At 45.9% G+C, this 19,736-nt stretch overlaps 1 protein-coding gene across 2 annotated transcripts; it reads right to left on the reverse strand.

The window, feature by feature from the left end:
- Window positions 1-768: 768 nt before the first annotated feature.
- Window positions 769-19,592, reverse strand: SVOP (SV2 related protein). 2 transcript variants are annotated; one of them, XR_013184645.1, is made up of 17 exons: window positions 19,460-19,592; window positions 17,160-17,320; window positions 15,567-15,652; window positions 14,516-14,614; window positions 13,157-13,228; window positions 12,674-12,798; window positions 10,842-10,905; window positions 10,178-10,303; window positions 9,079-9,207; window positions 8,673-8,746; window positions 8,312-8,388; window positions 7,013-7,120; window positions 5,614-5,725; window positions 5,323-5,404; window positions 5,001-5,090; window positions 3,797-4,565; window positions 769-1,785 (listed from the first exon to the last, which is right to left on the reverse strand). XR_013184645.1 is itself a non-coding variant. In XM_077187787.1 (16 exons), exons 1-16 carry the CDS (start codon window positions 19,492-19,494, stop codon window positions 4,377-4,379), a joined length of 1,629 nt encoding a protein of 542 aa, XP_077043902.1. In that variant the 5' UTR covers window positions 19,495-19,592; the 3' UTR covers window positions 769-4,376. The 2 variants fall into 2 exon arrangements, 1 of the variants encoding a protein (XP_077043902.1); XM_077187787.1 differs by having other exon boundaries at window positions 769-4,565.
- Between the last annotated feature and the right edge of the window lie 144 nt (window positions 19,593-19,736).

Below are 19,736 nucleotides of genomic sequence, written 5' to 3' on the forward strand. Positions count from 1 at the left end.
TCCATTCCCAGGAAGGAGGCTCTGCATCCCAGGCTGGGAGAAGGAAGATGGAAGCACTCTGGGATGAGAACACCCTGCATTAGCATGAGAAGGATTTGCAGCTCCTGAGTCATTTTGACTCATCCTTCAACCACCTCCTGCCTGTAAATAATCGGGCATCAAAATAAGAATATCAGTGACAGGGTGGAGGAAAATAGGCTTGGGCACTTAATTATGGTTTAGAAAAGTGATAGGGAAATGAAGGGTTTATACTGAAATGGAAATGAGTAGAAGGAACCCTCCTTGCCCCAAAGTCCAGACACATGTGGAGCCACCTGATGCCAGCACACCCAGGGAAGAGGCCAAACTGGCTGGGGTTTAGTGTCCAAACTGAATTAAATATGAAAATCAATTAAAGATTTAAGAAAATTTTAAAAATTATAGAATCCCAGAATGGTTTGGGTGAGAAGGGATCTTGAAGCTCATCCAGTCCAACCCCTGCCATGGGCAGGGACAACTTCCTCTAGCCCAGGTTGCTCCAAGCCCTGTCCAACCTTGCCTGGAACATTTCCAGGGATGCAGCATCCACAATATTTTGCTGTAGTGAGGTTACTTACAATGGGAACAGGAATCCTGTGACTTTTCTTTACATCTAAATACACAAAACAGACAGAAAATGAGTCAGACCTGCAGAGTGCTGAGCCCTGTAGATCAAACCTCTGAACACAAAAACCAAAAAGAAAGCAAAGCTATGACCCCTCCTAAACATCCCCCAAAAGAGCCAAAAACTTATTTCCTGAAAAAACTATTTATTTGTTTAACATAAAATATCTAATGTGGACTTCAACTCTCCAATGCCATGTCAGGAACAGGAACCAGAGGAGTATTTTACAACAAGCTTGAGATACACCAAGTTTTTCAACATTAAAATGTAAATCCAGCTTAGAAACTGTACATTCAGACATGGAAACATTCACTGCTCTTTCAGCAAGTATTTGGGAATAACAAATCATCCCATCCAAGCACACTTGGGGAATTACATTCCCACACCAGCTTGGCAAAACCAAATCCCACAATTCTGTTTGAATTCCAAAGGACCTCACTTTCCTGTTTGAAACAAAGCAGTTGCAGCAATTCCTTTACCAGTGAGAAATACCCAGTGTGGAAAAGGATTCTTTGGAAGTTTATTTTGTACCTAAATGGTGCTGCCCTACTGATAAAATCTAGAGGTGGTGGTTTAGAACTGGTGTGTGTCGACCCCAGTGTTCTCAGTGAACAAGCTAAAATGGCCTTCTGTTATTAATTACATGCAAATTCCTGCAAATCCTCAATTCCAGCTCTGTTTCTGCAGTGCCCAATGGGCTCCTGCTGAATTCAGCCAGGTGGGATCAGCTGTGGTGGGCTCCTACCTCTCCCTTTCATTCAGCTGATCCAAAGCCCATGGAAATCCACAGGAGATTTTCCCAGATTTCAGTGAGCTTTGGATCAAGCTTTAAAAAAAAAAAAATCAAAAATCCAGCAACACCAATCTTGGTATTTCTATCCTTAAATAGATTTTTTTTTTTTTTAGTGCAGAATTCATAAAAAGTGAAAAGCAAAAACGCCTTCCATTTTTTTGGTTAACACTGTAAATTTCACAGGTTAAAACTGATCTATTCAACAGCATGGAAAATGTTGCATCCCCTATAAATCTTTACCTGGGAAGTGGCTTATCTGTAGGATCCAGGTGTGCATGAACAGAGAAACTTCACCTAAAACTCTCTAAAGGCCGTTGAATGCAATTCCTTAAAACTGCTGAATATTCACCTAAAAAAAATGGAGTGAGATGTGAACATTACCCTGGGAAAGCAGAATTTTAACTCAAGGCATTGATTAACAAACTGGGCCAGGCCTGTCCTGCACTTTGGATTCTCTGTCACCTCTACCCCAGGCTCAGTTCCAGAGTTTTGGGATGCAAACACAGCCCATGGCAAGGCCAGGGAAGGAAGCATGGAAACACCTGGGGGACTGGAATGGCCTGAGGGCCTCCAGCAGCAGCAGGGTGAGGATGGAATGTCAGAGCTGCCACTGAAGGGTGAACAGCCTGGTTGTGCACAGGCACACCCAGCTCCAGCAGCTTTTCCAGCTCTCTGGCCACACGTGTGGGGTAATATCTGATTAAACCCACCCAGGATCTGCTTCCTCACTGCTGTGTCCCATATCCAGCACATCAGAGGCCACTCCAAGTGATAGCAGGGAGGTTCCCCATCCCTGGAAGTGTTCAAGGTCAGGTGTGGATGGGGATTGGAGCAGCCTGGTCTAGTGGAAAGTGTCCCCGCCTGGATGAGCTTTAAGGTGTCTCCCAAGCCAAATCCCTCTGGAATTCTGGTATTCCATGGAACAAATCCCTCTGGCTCTGCTCCAGGCTGCTCCAGGCCCACAGGGAGAAGGATCCAACTCCAGCCTGGCAGAAGGAGGGGAACAGATGAGCTGTGGTTGGTGTCAGTGACACGAGAGCCCTGTCTGTTTACTGGGATCAGCTGGAGCTTGACTTTGGTGCAGCATGAGGACACAGGGACAGGGCACACAAAGGGAACCAACCCAGCTGGAAGGGACAGAGGGTTCTGTGCCACCACCCACAGCTGAGCCCAGGGATCCCAGGGATCCCTTGGGAGCTGAATTCATTTTCATCTCGCTGGGAAAAGCCAAGTTTGCCTGTTTCCACCAACCATTCCTGGAATCCTTCACTGAGTCACCATCCTCCAGTGGGACTGGATGGACACTTGGTGCCTTGGCAAACTCAGTTCTCAGCAGAAATCCCCCTCACCCAATTTCAACCTCTTTGGCCTTTTCCATCAGCCTGAGTTTCCTGGCTTTCTTTAAGGAATTTTCCACTCCTGTTTTCCCCTCAGTCTCCAAGCAAGCAGCCTGGCACGTGGTGGAGCTTTGAGTGACCTCAGAGCTGTGACCCTCAGTGACAGCTGTGCCCCACAGTGCTCACTTGTACTGCACCAAACATGGACTTGGAGACCCATTCCCGACCCCAGGAATGGGACCTGCTTCCCAGGATACTTAAAATGTTCAAGTGTAAAAATGTGCTGCACATTTACCTGTGTTCAGGTGAGTCACTTGTCAGACAGACCACAAACCCTCACTGCTCCCACAGCCTCACCAAGTCCATCTCACCCACATTTAGTTGTGTGTCCCAAGGTCTGGAATCCTGAACATCCACTGAGGTACATCTCAGATCTCTACACATTCCCACAGACTCTGCCACCTGACCTGTGCCCAGGGACAGGTTTGTGACAAACCAGATGAGCTTGTCCTCACCTTGTCCTCACCTGAGCTCTGTTACATTCCCTGACAAGAGCAGGATCATCCCTTGAGGAGCCACACCTGAAGGAGGGATGTTCCTCATCCGAGGGCACTGCAGATGGGCTCTTCCCATGGTTTTGTTCATTTATTCCAGCTACATTCCTCTGTCACCAGTACAATCAGCAGGAGAGGTCCTGCCCAGCTGTCAGGGAGTGGCTCCATCCCAACAGCAGTTGGGGCTACCCCACCATGAGGATGTGCCCAGGTAATGGAGCAGGGACACACCTGGATCCACACAGAGAACCCCAGGAGTGAGAACCTCCTCACTCCAAGCAACAGACAGAGAGCTCAAGGTCCCTGGCAATACCAGAGAAGTCCAATTCTGCTCCAAAACACGAGGATTCATGCATTGGACTCGATGAGCTTGGAGGTCTCTTCCAACCTTAATGACTCTGTGGTTTACATTTCTGCTACAAGGCCCCAGCTCTGCAGCAACACCACCCTCCCTGCTCCAACTACCCACCTGGGATGGGAGAAACAGTCAGGAATCAATTTCCAAACAATCCACTCTCCAGAAACAAAACCCATCTGGAAAGCCTGGGTTGGTTTGACAGGATCACATTTTGGTGATGGTTTTGATGGCTAAAAGTGCAAGGCAGGCATTTAATCCATAGTGGTAGGGATGGAATCCACCCTGTGCCAGGCCAGGGCCACACTAAAGATGAACCTCTTGGTTTTAGGCATCAAGAGCTCAGTGTTTTAATGACAGCTTATGCTGGGCTGCAGTCACTTGGCATTTGCTTGGCACAGGACATTTTAAGCTGAAGAGCTGACCATGCAAGCACGACAGACTGAAGAGAAACCCCTCCTGCTAAACTTCCAAGGATATCTGGATCAAAGGCCTCTCCATCCAAAAAAGTTTTTATGAGTGTGAGCAAAGAGCAGCAGAAAACACAATTTGCTGAGGTTCAACCCCAAACTCCTGCAGTTTGACACGTGAGGATGGCAGTGATGGTGGTCAGCTTTCCATGCTTCAGGCTCGGAGGTTTTGTGAGACATCTTGCTCCTATCCTTCATTTTTTCCAGCAGGTTTCCATGTCCCCTCATTCCTGTGATTCCCCTGGGGAATGAGATCCTCTGCCCACCATCTCCTGGCCCCATTCCTTGTGGCTGGACTCCTGCAGGCCACGGCCCTTGGTCTCGATGGGCAGGAAGCAGGAGGCCAGGGCAGCCAGCAGGCAGCAGCCACTGTAAACCAGCAGAGTCAGATAGACTGAAGATTCCAACATCACCTGCAGGAGAAAGGCAGGGAGTGCAAAACAGCACCTCAGCATGGAAACACATTGGTGGAGCAACAGGAATTTTAATCGTAGTATTGGGAATAAAGTTCAATTTGAAGTTTCTGGAAAGGAGGGAGATTTTACAGATTGTGCCAGGACAAGGGACAGTTGTTTTAAACTCTCAAAGGGCAGGATTAGACTGGATTTTAGGAAGGAATTCTTCCCTGTGAGGGTGGGAGGTCCTGGCACAGGTTGCCCAGAGAAGCTGTGGCTGCTCCATCCCTGGAAATGTCCAAGGACAGAGCTTGGAGCAACCTGGGATAATGGAAGAAAAGCAGGTTCTACATCACCTTCACAGAATCATGGAATTGCAAAAGCTGGAAAAGACCTCCCAGATCATCAGTCCAAGCTTCCTGTGTGTCCAGTCTGAGAGGAGAAGGGATTTACCTGTGCAATGAACGGGGTTATGAGGGCTCCCACTCTGGCCATTCCACTGCACGTTCCCAGGCCCAAAGCACGTGTGGCTGTGGGATAAACCTGTGGAAAAAAAAAAATCATCCCATCAATCCCAGTGGGAAGTTTTCCTCCTTCCATTCCTAAATCAATGGGAATTAATAAAGGGTGCTACAGCACGTTCTGTCAGACAATGACAATGGGGTCTACAGCTCCAGTCTGGGGTGAGGTCCATTGGGAACAGGTCATCAAAATGACTTTCCCACCCTGTTCTCACTCCCCTTGAATATTCCCATCACCACAACAACCCCCTTACCTCAGGAGTGTAAACATAGGCAGCCTGAAATCCTCCTGAAATAAAAGCTCTTGCAATGAAGAGCAGCACAGTAAGAACATTTCTGTGAGGAGAAAGAGGAGAGCAGAGCTTGGGTTCACTTGGATTTCACTTTTACTTCCCTCCCAAAATCTGGTGACAAAACCCAACCCCAGCCTTAAATTCTCAGCTGAGCACGACCATCCCACAGCTTTTCAAACCAGTTCTCCCACCACAACCAAGAGAGGACATGGAGAAATCCTTTACTCCAGCTGTTCCTTGTGCTGGACTCACCTTCCAACACAGAGAAAGAGCAGGAGGCTGCAGAAGGAGAAGACAAGGAAGGACAGGGCCATGGTTTTCTTGCGGCCGATGCGGTCAATGATCCACAGAGTCACCAACACACCTGTGGGAAGAGACCAGGAAACCCTTGGGAATCAAGAAAAGAGGGGTTGCAGTAGATTTAACACAGCCTGGGTGGTTTAGATTGGAAATTTTGGGCTCTCTTTCCAGTCCTTTGCTGGCCCCAGGCAGACTGTGGGATGAATTGCTGCTGGTGCCACGTGGAAACAGGAATTCTGTGTCCCAGCTGCTCCACAAATCCCCACTCCCATCCAAGGAGTACTGATGGGAATGCCTAAAACACCTGCTCATGGCTCACTGGAAGAAAATAACTTCTGCTCAACTTCTGGCCATTGCTCCCTGTTGGATTTAAAGGCTCTTTAGAATGTGGTATTTTCTTTCGGTTCTGTTATTTAGATGTTTCACCAAATCATTTTTCCCCTGATTTTTGATAGGAAATAGATCAAGCTCAGTAAATCTCACTATTAGGTCTTCCCTCTACTGCAATTCTCCCAGATCCTTTTGAAAGCTGATGCCCAGCAGGAGTGGGGATTATTCCAGCATCAGTGTCACATCCAGAGGTACCCTGTCAATATTTCTCACTCCCACCTCAGTGTGTGTGTGTGAGGATCAAACCAGACCTTGCAGCCACAGCACCACTCCAGGCACCCATTCTTTTTTCCTGGGTATCCCTCCCAAAATTCCTGTTTGGCAGCACACTCCTCTTGGGAATGACTGTGCATATTTCTCAGAAATTATCATTCATTAAATGGCTTCTCCTTGAGCTTTTAGCCCTGAAATGATGATCCAGGAGAGTGGAAATATCCTGATCCCTGTTTCTGGTGCTGTTTCAATCAGATTAACACTGGGAGATCCCCTCCATCTGAAGGATCAATGGCTGTTTCACACTATTTTGCTTGTCCTGTGCCAGACTGTCCATTGAAATTTGCTGGAATTGCCTGAAAAAATCACAGGGTCAGGACTGAGGCTGGACACAGGGATTTAGGGAGCAAGTTCTCCATGGATTCACTGTACACATCATCCCTTGAAAATACTTCTGGAAAGTCACTTATGGATAGAAATTCCAGTGTTTCTGCCCCTTTGATTGAGGTTTTCCTCCTCCTGAAGTGTTGCTGGGTTGGAACACACAGAGGGGCCATTCCAGAGCAATGACTGATTTTTTTTCTGGAGTGATCCCTGGGCAGGGAGAATCCACAGCTACAGCAAGGAGCTCTGAGTGCTGTGGGAAGCATCAGGCCAGAAATCCCAGTCCCACTGCAGCTTCCAGAGCTCATTTCCACACCCTGAGCCATTCCAAGGAAAAAAACTGGAGCTTCCCATTGCTCCTTACCAGGGAATTCTGACAGGGTTGTCCAGAGCAGGTCAGTGTAATCTTCCTCTGTCAGGTACTCACAGGTCAGGCTGCATTTGGCTTTTACTTCCTGCCTTCTGCTGGATACTGCAGGGAAAAAAAAAAAGCACAAATATTCAATATATTTTAAGCAAATTTTTCCCTGTTTACCCTTCCTGCTGGGTCTCTCATCTTTACTGCTGAAATTTAGGAAGGGCTGGGCTGGAAGGACTGGTATGGATTCACTGCACCCAGCATCCTTTAAAATACTTCTGGGAAGTTGTTTAGGGATAGAAATTCAAGTGATTCTGCCCTTTTGATTTAATTGTTGTTCCTCTTCTGAGTGCCTGCAGTGCTGCTGGGATGAAATTCAGAGTCAGAGGGGCATTGAAGAGCAATGCTGGGTGATTTTGCCTGAAAACACTGAACATTTGTAATATTTTCTGTGGCAGGATGTCTCAGCTCGGTGAAAATTCCACCTCCTTATCAGCTGCACAGCCAGAATTATTTTCCAGTCCAGGGCTCAGGACAGAATTAACTCTAATGATTCAGTTTCTCCCACCACAAATTGGGATCCCAACACTTCCTACACTCTGAGAATACTGAAAAACCCCATGTCCTTATAAAAACAAGGGTTTTTAAGGGCTACATCCTCCTCTGGGGAGGCAAACCTGAGTCAGAGCTCTCAGAGCTCATCATTGCTGTTCAGCCCTGGATTCTGGGGCTGCTCCAACACTCCCCATCCACCTTTTATCATTTCCCAACTTCCAGGCAGTTTTCCCTAATTACAAATGTTCTGAATGCAATCATTTCTCCCCTGGGGAATCAAACTGTTCAAGCCTCTTCTTAACTCAGTCAAAGCACCTTCTTTTTTTCCCCCAAAAAATTTCTGCAACACAAAGGTTGTTGATTTCCCACCATTATCTTTTTTCTCAGCAGGTTTTCCCATCTTGAGAACCCAGGAGCTCCACAGCAGCAGTTTCTTTCTCTCAGAACTAATTAGACCTGTCAAATCTGCAAACTTCTATTTATTTAATAACTTTTTTTTTTTTTTTTTTAATCAAGAGGAACAGATAACAGGTCTGCCTTGAAGGTTGTCTTCCTGTTTGACATTTTGGGCTCAAAACCACTTCAGGACCTCTCTGCACTGGGCAGAGATGAGGAAATATTTAAAATAAAATAAACTTAAAACTCAGCCATGTTCCCTTTCCAAACCACCAGCAGAAGGTGATCTAATAAAAGATATTCCAGCAGTTTTAACAGGACATATTCAAAAAGAAAAGATGGAGCAATACTCACTGCTGCAAACATCTCCTGCTTGGAAGAGCTCTGTAGTTAATAAAACTAACCCATAATATGAAAAAGCATTGGAAAACCTGCAAGGAAGCAAATGAGAGAGGAAGTTTCAGCTGGTCCAACTCAAAAGAAACACCACCAATCAAAAGTCCTACCTCAAAGTTATTTCAGCATTCAGAAAATTAAAGGGAAATTTGATTTGGAATGCTTGGGTGGTTGAATAAATTACAAATCAATACAAGTTGGGGTTTTTTTTTGTTTGGTTGGTATTTTTATGAGGAGGAAGTTGCTGTATTGAGTAAAATCCCTTCAGTCAAACCCATTTAGAGCTGTGCTGACACTGAACCTTGAGGTTTTCTCTTACCAAATAAACCAGAGCAACAACGTGGTCCAGCGGAAATGGGGGGTGAAAAGATCCCTCATTTTGCCTCGGTCCTCCTGTTGGAAACAAGCAGAAGGTGGGTGATGAGGGACAGCTGAAGTGTCAAATTTCATCTTGTTTCATGCATTCACATGCAGGAATTCCAACCTGAGCTCTTTAACAACCTCAAGGTTTGGTTTTCTTTAATAACAGTGAGGTTAAATAACATTCAATGCCCATTTTAAAGCTGCTTTTCACTTCCAAATGAGAAATTAACTCTTCCTCAGTGGAAAAGAGGCCTAAATGATCAAACTATTTTTTTTTCTGCCTGAGACATTAAAATTGAACAGCACATTGATTATTTGCTTACAAACCCCCTCAGTTTCACTGCTCTGTGACCTGGACATACCTGCCTGGAAACCACCAGTTTTCCCAAGGGCATTGGAGCTCCGTTTTCTGTGGCAATCCTCTTCAAAGTGGCCAGAGCCTTCTCCTGGTTCCCAGATAACACATCATACCTGGCACTCTCTGGCAGCCACTAAGGGAGCAGAGCAGGTCACACACACAGGAGGGTGTCACAACCAGAAATAAAGAAATCTGGGATTTTCCTTGGGGGGAATCTCAGCGACTCCAGCAGATTCTCACTTAACAAAGGATTACAGAACTCGTCTCATCAGGCTTTAAAAACTGCAACCCCCCACTTTTCCCATCACTCAGGACTCTTTCCCTTCCATTCCTTTGGGTTTAGCCCTGAGAGCTGTTGGGAATTTTTGCAGGTTTTTTACATTATCCCTTCTGTGCAGGAATGGCAAGGCATCCAAGTCAGATAACAAGATGCTCCTGGCATTCCAAAAATTTATGGAATTTTTGGAATAAAATGGAATAAAATTTATGAGTTTAGGCTCCTTTTAATTTAGAACAAGCTTATGATCACCTAGAAAACTGGAAGTATTCCTGAAAAACTAAGGAATAAAAAAGGCTGCTAAACCACCTGACAAGGACATTTATCTTTGAGGAGACTGAGTGATTGGCAAAGATATCACCTAATAAATAATAAAATATATCACTGAAGCTCAGGTTTAACTTATTTTAGAATCTGGCCTGCACTCTGCAGATTCTATCCCTGATTTGGGAGGATTCTTAAGTGGAAATTGATTCTAGAAGTGACAAAATCTAAAGAGAATTTAGGGAAATAGCAACAGCTTTTGATAAAATGTTAATTCCACTGAGCTTAGTTGAAACAAAATAATTAAATTGGAGAGGGTTCCAGGTCTGATTTCACCCCAATTCCAGCCCTGCAGAAATTACAGTCACATCAACACAACTCTCCCTGGAATGTTTTTCCCACCACCCTGTTGAAACTGCATTTTTTGGTCATTATTTCAGTTATTTCACAGAAGACACCACCAGAGAGCTCAAATCTGCCCTGATTTCCTTCAGCTGGGTCACAGAATGGGGTGGAGGAATGGGAATCGCAGGAATTCCATGAACCCATGAGGAATACCTACAAAACACAGGCCAGCAAAGAGCAGGAGCGGGAGGGCAGAGAGGATGAGGAGCCAGCGCCAGCCGAGCGTGGGCATCACCACCACTGCCAGGAGCACTTCAAACACTGTCCCAAGGGCCCAGAACACCTGCAAGAGGGAAAAGCAACAGGAAAAAATGAGGAATGGAGTGCTCCCAAAGCCTCTTCTTTGGAACATTCCAGGCTGTGCTCAGCAGGGATGGCTGGAGGGAGAAATTCCAGGGGTGCGAATTCTGTCTTAAAATATTCCAAGGGCAAAATTCTGCCCTGAGTGACTTTGACAGGTTTGGATGAAGATGTGGGGTGGGATTTAGCACTGACTTTGTGGAGCTGTCAGCTCTCCAAATCCATCACTGAGATGCATTTCACCACAAAATCATGGACACCCAATGCCCCTCTTGTGCTCACTCTACAGCCCTGGGTGCAAAATAATTTGGAAAAAAGGCAAATTCAACACCAAGAGTGGAGTGTGACAGGAAAAGTTTTTGCTGCTTTTGGAGCTGGGCTGGTAGCAGAGCTCAGGAGCTCCACCAAGATGGACAGGCCAGGCCTGGCTGCAGCTCTGAGGGAATTTCCAGGCAGGAGGATGGAAGGGATGTGACCACCCAGAGGATTTGTCCCTCAAGGATCAGGATGCACCCACTCACCTCTATTAATAAAATGCATTTTGCTCTGGCTTTCATTGGAAGGAACTCAGCATATAAAGTTACCCTAAAAGAGGGAACAGAGAGGAAAATGTCAGCATAAAGAGGGAAATGCCACAGGTTCAAACAGTTCTTTTGCCTTTTAATAAAACTGCCAAATTCAGAGCAGCAACTCAAACCCTGTCCCCAGAGCCAGCCAGGCTGTGACACTGGGTCACATCCCCCTTCCACCCTGAACAAACCCTTCAACATTGCAAGAGAGGACACAGTTTGCTCTTTTTGTGTGGTTTTGTGACCCCATGGCCATCAGTTAAATGCAGATCTTGATGCCCATGTTTTCACAGCCCATTGGAAATACCATTTTATCTGGTATATTCAGTGTGGTCCATCAGAATTCAACACAAACTCTTGCTGGATAAAGAATTTCTTCAGGGCTTTACAACTGGCTCAGAGAATTCCCATCCATCTCCTGTGCCAGGGTTCAATTCTCCAATTCTCTTCTCAATTCTTCTCTTTCATGTCACTGATATAAAATAATTTGCATTCTTTTACTGTGGGATTCAAAGAGCAACCACTGAGGCTTTGTTTCATGCCTGTGCCAAGGAGTGATGGCAAAGCTTCTCCAGGAGGAATTCCTGAGGAGGAATTCAGGCAGCAGCCAGTCCAGGCTCTGTCATCTCTTTCAAACTGGAAAGGTTTGGCTTTGCTCTGTTTGCATTCCATTGACTCAGTCTGTTCCTGCTTCCTTTGAGGTTTGGGACAAAATTCCTGCTAGCTTAAAGAGTGGATTGATCTCTGAGGAGCTGCCCAGTTTGTGGAAAGCGGGAAGTCTCACACAATATTTCATTCAAGCAGAGATTTAGAGAACTCAAATCACATCTTGAAGTGTGGCTCAGGCCCCTCTGCAGTGCAGAGAAAACAGGAGCTGGTGAATGACCCCAGCAAAAGAAGGACATGGAATTGTTGGAGCCAATCCAGAGGAGGGAATGACTCTCACTCCATGGAGATCCAGGCACTCACCTCCAAAATCACACAGCTTAAGGATATTAGAAAGGAGCTACTTGTCCTGCTTCATCCATGTTTACCCCTCTGTCAAATAAACCCTTTTATAGTCAGAGCAGGAAACAGACTCAGGGAGGATGGGATCCACCTGGAGATCTTTAACTGCCTCTGGCTTTTCTCTCATGAAGCCACAGAACCTCAGTGAGCCCAGTCCAGTGGCCCTGGCTGGGCTGCACCTGCAGCTCTGGGTTTTTATCTGGGAGTGGCCATGGAAAAGCCACTGGGAAGGAATCTGTGAGCCATCAATGCAAGCCAGGCTCTCCTGCTCCAAAATAGCACCTCCAGAAGGCAAAAAAATCAATTGTTGGTAAGGATAAAACACTACAGAGAGAGAGAGAATGGCTGCACCCTTCTCTTTACATTTATAATTAAAAGCCTAGAGCAGGGTTATTTATTGCAGGTGGAAAATTTATGGATCCCTCTCTTCAGTGAAAGGAACCACACAATGATAAGAGAAATATCCTGGCACTTCCCTTTCCTTCTGAGCCATCCCAGCATCTCCAGTGCTCAGGTCTGGGCTGTGTGGGTTTGAAATTCCAGCTCAGGGTGAGATGGGGAAGTTCAGGCTCTGACTGAGCAACAATCTGGGGTTTTACAATCAGACTCAGGGCTCAGCTCTGCCTCTAAATCCTGCTCTGTTCAAGGCATGACCTGCCCTGCAACAAGACCAAGGTTTGGGGTGGCTGAACAGAAGCAAGACTTCAGTCCTACAGGACAATCTCATAAGAAAGAAAGAGAAATGAGGAAGTTTGGAGTTGTGAGTATTTACTTACGACTGAGGCACTCCTCCAATCCCAAAGCCCACCAGGCCCCTCAGCACCAGGATCCAGCTGTAAATGGGAGCAAATCCACTGAGGATCCCATAGTAGAGTGTCCACAACACGCTGATCTTCAGGCCCTGTGTTCAGCAAGAGTTAAAAATCACTGTAACACAAATTCATTTAATTAAAATAAAGTGTAAAACAGAGCTTCAGATGCCTTCTGTTTCGTAGGGGCTCAGTTCTGGATGTGCTTAGTGCTGCTTTGTACACGTGCACATTTGGGAATATGGAATCCTGGGAGGGTTTGGGTTGGAAGGGACCTCAAAGCTCATCCCATCCCAGGTGTAGGAACACCTGCCACTATCCCAGGGTGCTCCAACCTGGCCCCAAACACTTGCAGGGATGAGGCAGCCACAGCTTCTCTGGGCCAGTTGCACTGAAATGTCCATGCTGCAGAAATATTGGGATAGGTCCCAGCAGGAGCTGCAGACTTACTGTTTTCCTCCCATACTGGTCTGAAATGTTTCCCCAGAGTGTGGAGCTGGACATCATTCCCACAAACACCACCTGTGGAACAACAGGAGGAAAAAAAAATCTTTCCCTTAACAAGTGAAATTCCAGTGTGACAAACACAGAACACAAATTTCCAATGAAACCAGAACATTTCAGCCCACAACAGAGTGAGATGGGCAGGAGGTCAGACAATGCTTTGGGTTGGAAAGGGCCTTAAAGATCATCCAGGTCTCTCTGGGCTGGAGCAGGGAAGCAACAAGGTCCCTCCTCAAGTCAGCTTTGCATTAAAAAATCCATCAGTGACAACCCAGAGAATCCCAGTCTGGCAGGACTGGGAACACTGGTATTGTCCCATTGTGAGTCCGGCCCTGGAAGACACAGAGCTCTCCAGCTCCAAGGAAAATATTCCTGAATAAAAACTGAGGAGCTGTTGGTTGAGATCTGCAGGACAGAGCTCTCCTCCAGCCTCCTACCACCATCCTCAGCAGCTCCCAGGTTTGAACTGAGATAAAATTACACCTTAAAAGTTTACAAAAGTCTGAAGTGTGAAAGAAAATACCCCTGAAGCCTTTTCAGAGGTGACACTCTTGTGCTGAGCTGCACTCAGGGATGGGACATTCATGGGATTCAAGGACACCATTTCAATCTGCTGAGCATTTGAAGGATTTTACACAATCAAAGAAAGGGCATTAAAAGCTAAAGGAAAGAGAAATTCAGGGGGAAAAGTCCCTGCATTCAGCAGTGGCCTGTGCTCAGAAAAGGGTTCCCAAATTTGTTTTCTTATCCCTAAAGGCATTGCAGGTTTCCAATATCACAGCACCATCCTTGGAGGTGGTGTTGTAAGATCTCTGCTTCCAAAGATCACTGGATAATCCCAGAATTATTTAGGCTGGAAAAGATTTCTGATGTCATTGAGTCCAACCTCAAAAATCAACTGTTTGTTCTCTCTCACAGCTCTCAGCATGTCAGAAAGTTTAAATGTGAGGAGAGAGAAAGATTTGCAAGCAAGATATTAAAAATTTACCAATTTTTAAAAAATTCATCAAATGGCTTGAATTTTAGGATGAATCTGAGTGAATTCATAGGTTTTCCTGGAAATGACATAAAACTTTGAGCCTGAAACCTGCAAAATGCCCTCAGTTCTCACTGAATTTTATTACGTCAATCTTTAAAAAAAACTCCTATAAATCTTTTTTTAAAACCTCCTATAAACTTCCAAGCTGAAGGCAACCCGCAAAGGCCACGAGGAGATTTAATTTTGGGGGACACAAAGCAAAATGTCTGGATAACAATGATGGCAAAAGCTCAGGGGAGACAGGAGCTGTCAGGTATTTTTCCTACCGAGGTGAGCAATGCAACCTGCCAGCTGGGTAAGCGCCACTCACAGTGCAGCTGAGGAGCAAGGATACTTAAAATCATCATTTCCATGGCATCTGCCATCTGCAGGGGGAAGAGAAAGCAAAAATCAACAAGTGCCTGCAAATCAGGTGGATTTAGGAGTCAATCATAAGCCTTGGTGACATTTCCGTGATGTTCCCAGCTTGTGGTCGAAGAAAATGTTGAATATTTAACATTTAAAGTCATTTCTGATTGTCAGCACTTTTAGTAACTCTGGCAGAGAGGATTCAAAGAGCTGAATGCAAAGGTTTTGAGGAGGTTTGGCTGGTCAGTGACACAGTTCAGTCACTTCCATAGTACAAATTCCAGCTTCCAGCTCCTTCCCACATGGGTTCAGTCAAGAGTGTTTAATATCTTGTAACTTATTCCCTTAAACACTCCTGGGTTTGCATTTTTCACCTGCAAACCAAATTCCACAGCTGGTTTAGGATCTAAACCATGGCAGATTCCAGCTTTTACAGGGATAAAAGCCAGTTAATACAGCTCCAGGTATCAGGATCCTGAAACACACCACAGGAGATGGAACACAGAGCTTCAGAGAGAGCAGAAAAATGCAAACCAAGACTTTTTTTTGTTGTTGATATCAAAGTTAAAAGTGGAAGTGCTGAGTTGCTGCTCCTCTGAAATTGAGATTACAGCAATCCTGACTGCTACAGACAACTGAGGTGGCAGCTGATGAGAGGAATGTAGCAAAATCACTGCAGGAAACCTCAGGTTCTGCAGGAGCAGCCTGGAACCTCCTTCATTTGAAACCAAACTGAAGTGCAGAATTGGAATGGTTTTCCAAACCCTGATTTCTAAGAACTTCAGAGACAAAGAAATCCATCATTACCCCTCACAGCAAGGCTGGGTGCTGCTGCTGGTTTAGAATTCCCAGTGAAATTCCTGCTTTACTGTGCATTTATCTGCTTGGAGATTCTCTGCCACCATTATTTGAAATCCCTGAGATTCTCTAAGGGATGATCAGGAATTGATCCTGATCCCAATTACTTGCCCATGCCAATCCAGTAATGACAGAGAGCTTCCACTGGAACTTCCCAAATCCAATGGCTTCCACTGCATCCTCCACCATGAAAGTATCTGCAAAGAAAAAAATTCCAGTGGATTTCTTCCTGAGAAAAGCCAGCCCTTGAGAGAGAATTTTCTGGTTTAATTACTAATTAATTGGCTAATCTGCTGAGATCTCAAATCTATAACAGAGCTACTTAGTTGTAATTATACAATTCCTACTCAGGAAAATCTTTGTGTTCTTCCAAAGCCAAAATAATTTGAATTATTCCTAGAATATTTTATTCACATGGAGGTAAATCAGTGTGGCACCCACAAATCCAGCCCATGTTCAGCCTCTTCCTCCTGGGAGTGACTCCTGCAGCCACTGGAGTGCAGCTTTCTGTGGAGAGAAACAGCTCTGCCCCAGCCCACAGCAGGGCTGGGAGCTGCAGGGAATATTTCAGTGCAACCTCTCATTATTTAAATCAATAATTTCTCCAAAACACACAAATCTTGAACCCAGCTTCTGTTCAAAATGCTGCTGGTTGTTTCCCACCCACTGCCATGAAGCTCTTTAGTTTGTTCCTAGCTGAAGGTGCTCAAAGATGTCTCAAATTTGAGGTGCCTCAAATTCTTTTGCTCAAATGCAAAATGAAATGACCAAGAAAAGCACATTTTGATATTTGAGCTGTTTAAATCAATTTCAGTCTCACAGTTCTAACACTTGCATCAGCTTGGAAAGGACATTCCTCAGGAAAAGCTTTGGCTCAGAGCTGTGAGATCCCCACAACAACAACACAAACCAAGAGAAAATAAAACAAAATCCAAGGGACAAAGCACAAAAACAAGAATAATAACACCAAATTTTCACACTGTGCTAAGACAAACTCAAATTTCTCCTCTCTCCTAAAGCAGTGATGCCTCCAGGCAGGAAGAGAGGCTGAGATGGACATTCCTGATGTCCTCTAGGAAAAGAGGAGCCAAGAACTCTGCAGATTCATCTCAGCCTTGAAGGAGAGCCAGCTCCAGAGGGAACTCAGAATTCAAATTGCAGTGTGGCAGCTGCATCCACAACTCCCTGACAGGAGCATCCAGCACTGGGGACACAAAAAGGAGCACAGAGAGCACCCCCCAGGGAATGGGCTGATCAAACCACCATTTCCAGCTCTAACACAATTTCCATGAGTTATTATTTATATCTGGGCATCCTTAACTTCTCCAAACCCCCTGCACCCAGCCTGACTGGGATGAAGAGACCCCACAAGGTTCTCCCAGCAGGAAAATGAACTCTGCTCACCGTCCATGGGGTTGGAAAATTCCAAACCTCCTGCATCCAGCCTGACTGGGATGAAGAGATCCCACAAGGCTCTTCCTGCAGGAAAACGAGCCCTGCTCACCATGGGTGAGGTTGGAAAATTCCAAACCCCCTGCACCCAGCCTGACTGGGATGAAGAGACCCCACAAGGCTCTTCCTGCAGGAAAATGAGCTCTGCTCACCGTCCATGGGGTTGGAAAATTCCAAACCCCCTGCACCCAGCCTGACTGGGATGAAGAGACCCCACAAGGTTCTCCCAGCAGGAAAACGAGCCCTGCTCACCATCCGTGGGGTTGGCAAATTCCTTGGGCACCGCAGCTCCATCCTCCAGCTCCACGGGCTCCAGCTCCGTCCTCACCCCCTCGATCTGCACCTCGTGCTCTCCTGAAATTCCATCCTCCTCCGACCTCGAGCTCTCCCCCGTGCGGCGGAACTTCACCACCCTGAAAGCACAAAAAAACACCGGGATGGATCCTTCCAGGAGGATTTTCCAGCTGGGGAGGATTGAAACCCTTTTTGCATCGAGGCTTCTCCTCATTCCCTGTCTCCATTCTCCACTGGGAATGCTGGGATTTGGGTTTGGGTCTGGTTTGAGGTGTCCTCATCCTTGGGATTGGACACAGAGGTTGTTATTGTGCTATCCACAAAGTTATAAAACCACTGAGGTCATAAAAATATGATGGAATGATGCATATTTAATGAGATCCATGTCTGGTGTGCCTGGGTTTAATTGGAATTAGGCATTGCTGTGTCATTGAACTGGATTTAATTGGAATTAGGCATTGCTGTCTCATTGAATTTCAGGGGTTTTGTCCAGGCAGGAAGAGCCCAAATTCCATTTCCTGAGTTGTTTCTGTGATCAGAAACTCCAGAAATGCACCAGAATTTGAAATGTTATTTAGTGAAATACAATTACTGAGCTCATTCATTGGATGAGCTGAATGGATGGAATTTTCTTTTTTCCAGCAGGATGATGATTCTGTGACTCTGCTTGCATCTTAAACAGAATTATTTAATATCATGTCATTAATGAAATATCTGTATTTTAAGACCAGAATTTGCTAAATTGACACAGCTTTGATGTTTTGGTCAGAGGGATTTGCTCCCTTCCCACAGAGAAGGTTCTTTTCCCATTTATGAAGTTTTCTGTGGCCAAAGATTTGGGAACAGATCCCTCAAAGTTCCTTCACTTTATCTGCAACACAGCAGAGCTTTCTCCCTTTGGAAAGTGGAAATCCCTTGGATTTAAGTGAAATAGTTTTGGAAATAAATTAAATTATCCCAGAATCACAGGGAGGGACCTTAAAGATCATTCCAGCTTTGGAGGTGATGGATCCTACAAAATCTGAGAATCACAAATCCAGACTGCCACATTCCTCAGCACAGAAAATAAAAATATAGGTGTATAGTTTAGGGATAGATAAAAAAAACCTGATACAAACAAAGGAAAAAGCTCCACAGATAAAATTTCTGTTCCATATTTACCAAATTTTTCACATCTGGGGCATCTCAGGGAGCTGCTGCATTTATTTGCAAAATCTCACAGCACCAAAACAGCTGCACTGGAAGGTACTTTGGAATGTATTCCCAGGTTTTGGTCTTAAAAATGGAAAAAAAAAAAAAGCTCTTGACAAAATAATAACCTCAGATAAAATAACCTCAGATTCTTTTCCCTGACAAGCTCAGTCCTAACCAAGGGCTGGAAAAGAGCTGGAGCTCCTGTCCAAGTTAGCAGGAATGTTTTGGGACAGGGTGCTCTGTCATTGACACGAGCTCATGAATATTTAACACCAACTTGAAACATTCCTTCCCTGCCTGGCGGAGCCCATGATTTATAAATAGGAAATATGTTGCAAAACACCTGAGAATGGAGCATTAGGAAAAAAGCAGGTTGGTTTTAAAGGAAGGATTTGAGGGGAAAGGAAGGAATTCCTGGGGTTAAAGATTTTATCAGGTTTGGGGTTGGGGTTTTGCCTTTTTTTTTTTTTTTTTTTTTTTTTAATTTTTCTTTTTTTTTTTTTGCACAGATCCAGCAACCACATCCCAAAAATCAGCATTTTCCTGGTGCAGCTTTCCAGAAACGCTGCCAATCCCAAGGGGGTTTTTGGGGTTCCCCCCCACCCCACCTTGGCAGCGCAGGTTCTGTTCTGCGATTCCTCCCTGGCGAGGAGGAGGAGGATGGCGAGGAAGCACAACGTTATTTACAGCCAAACCCCCCTGCAGAGGCGATCCCAACGTCTCCTCTCCCAAAATCCCCACGATTTTATCCCAACCCTTGCTGATTTTTTTACTGCCACCAAAAAAATGGTGGTAAAAACCACGCCGAGGAAAAAAACCAAAAACAAACAAACAACAAAAAAACCCCACAAAACAAACAGGAAAAAAAAAACCAAAAAACGAAACGAGACGAGTGAATTTATGTAACAAACAGCTCCTGCATCCCTCGGGATGCTCCACCCGGGCAGCTCCAGCGGGAAAATGGCCTTGCCCGCCGGGCTGTGAGCGGCTCCCCGGCGGAATCGGCCGCTCCCCGGCGGGATCCCCGCGGCCGGAGGGGCAGGAGCCCCCCCGGAGCTACTCACGGCAGCTGCTTCAGCTGGAACAAATCCTCCTCCATGGCCGGGCGGCGGCTGCGCTCATCGCTCCCGCATGGCGGGCTCGGGCTGCGGGCTGGAGCGCCTGGAAGGGCTGGAAGGGCTGGACAGCTCCGCAGGAACCGCCGCGCCGGGGCTCGGCTTAGCCCGGCTCAGCCTGGCACGGCACGGCTCAGCGCGGCTCGGCTGCTTTGGCACAGCTCAGCTCAGCTCGGCATGGTTTGGCTCGGCTCGGCTCAGCGTGGCTTGGTTTGGCACGGCTCGG

This window comes from Agelaius phoeniceus, chromosome 18 (genome assembly GCF_051311805.1).
Source record: "Agelaius phoeniceus isolate bAgePho1 chromosome 18, bAgePho1.hap1, whole genome shotgun sequence".
In the NCBI taxonomy this organism is placed as follows: Eukaryota; Metazoa; Chordata; class Aves; order Passeriformes; family Icteridae; genus Agelaius; species Agelaius phoeniceus.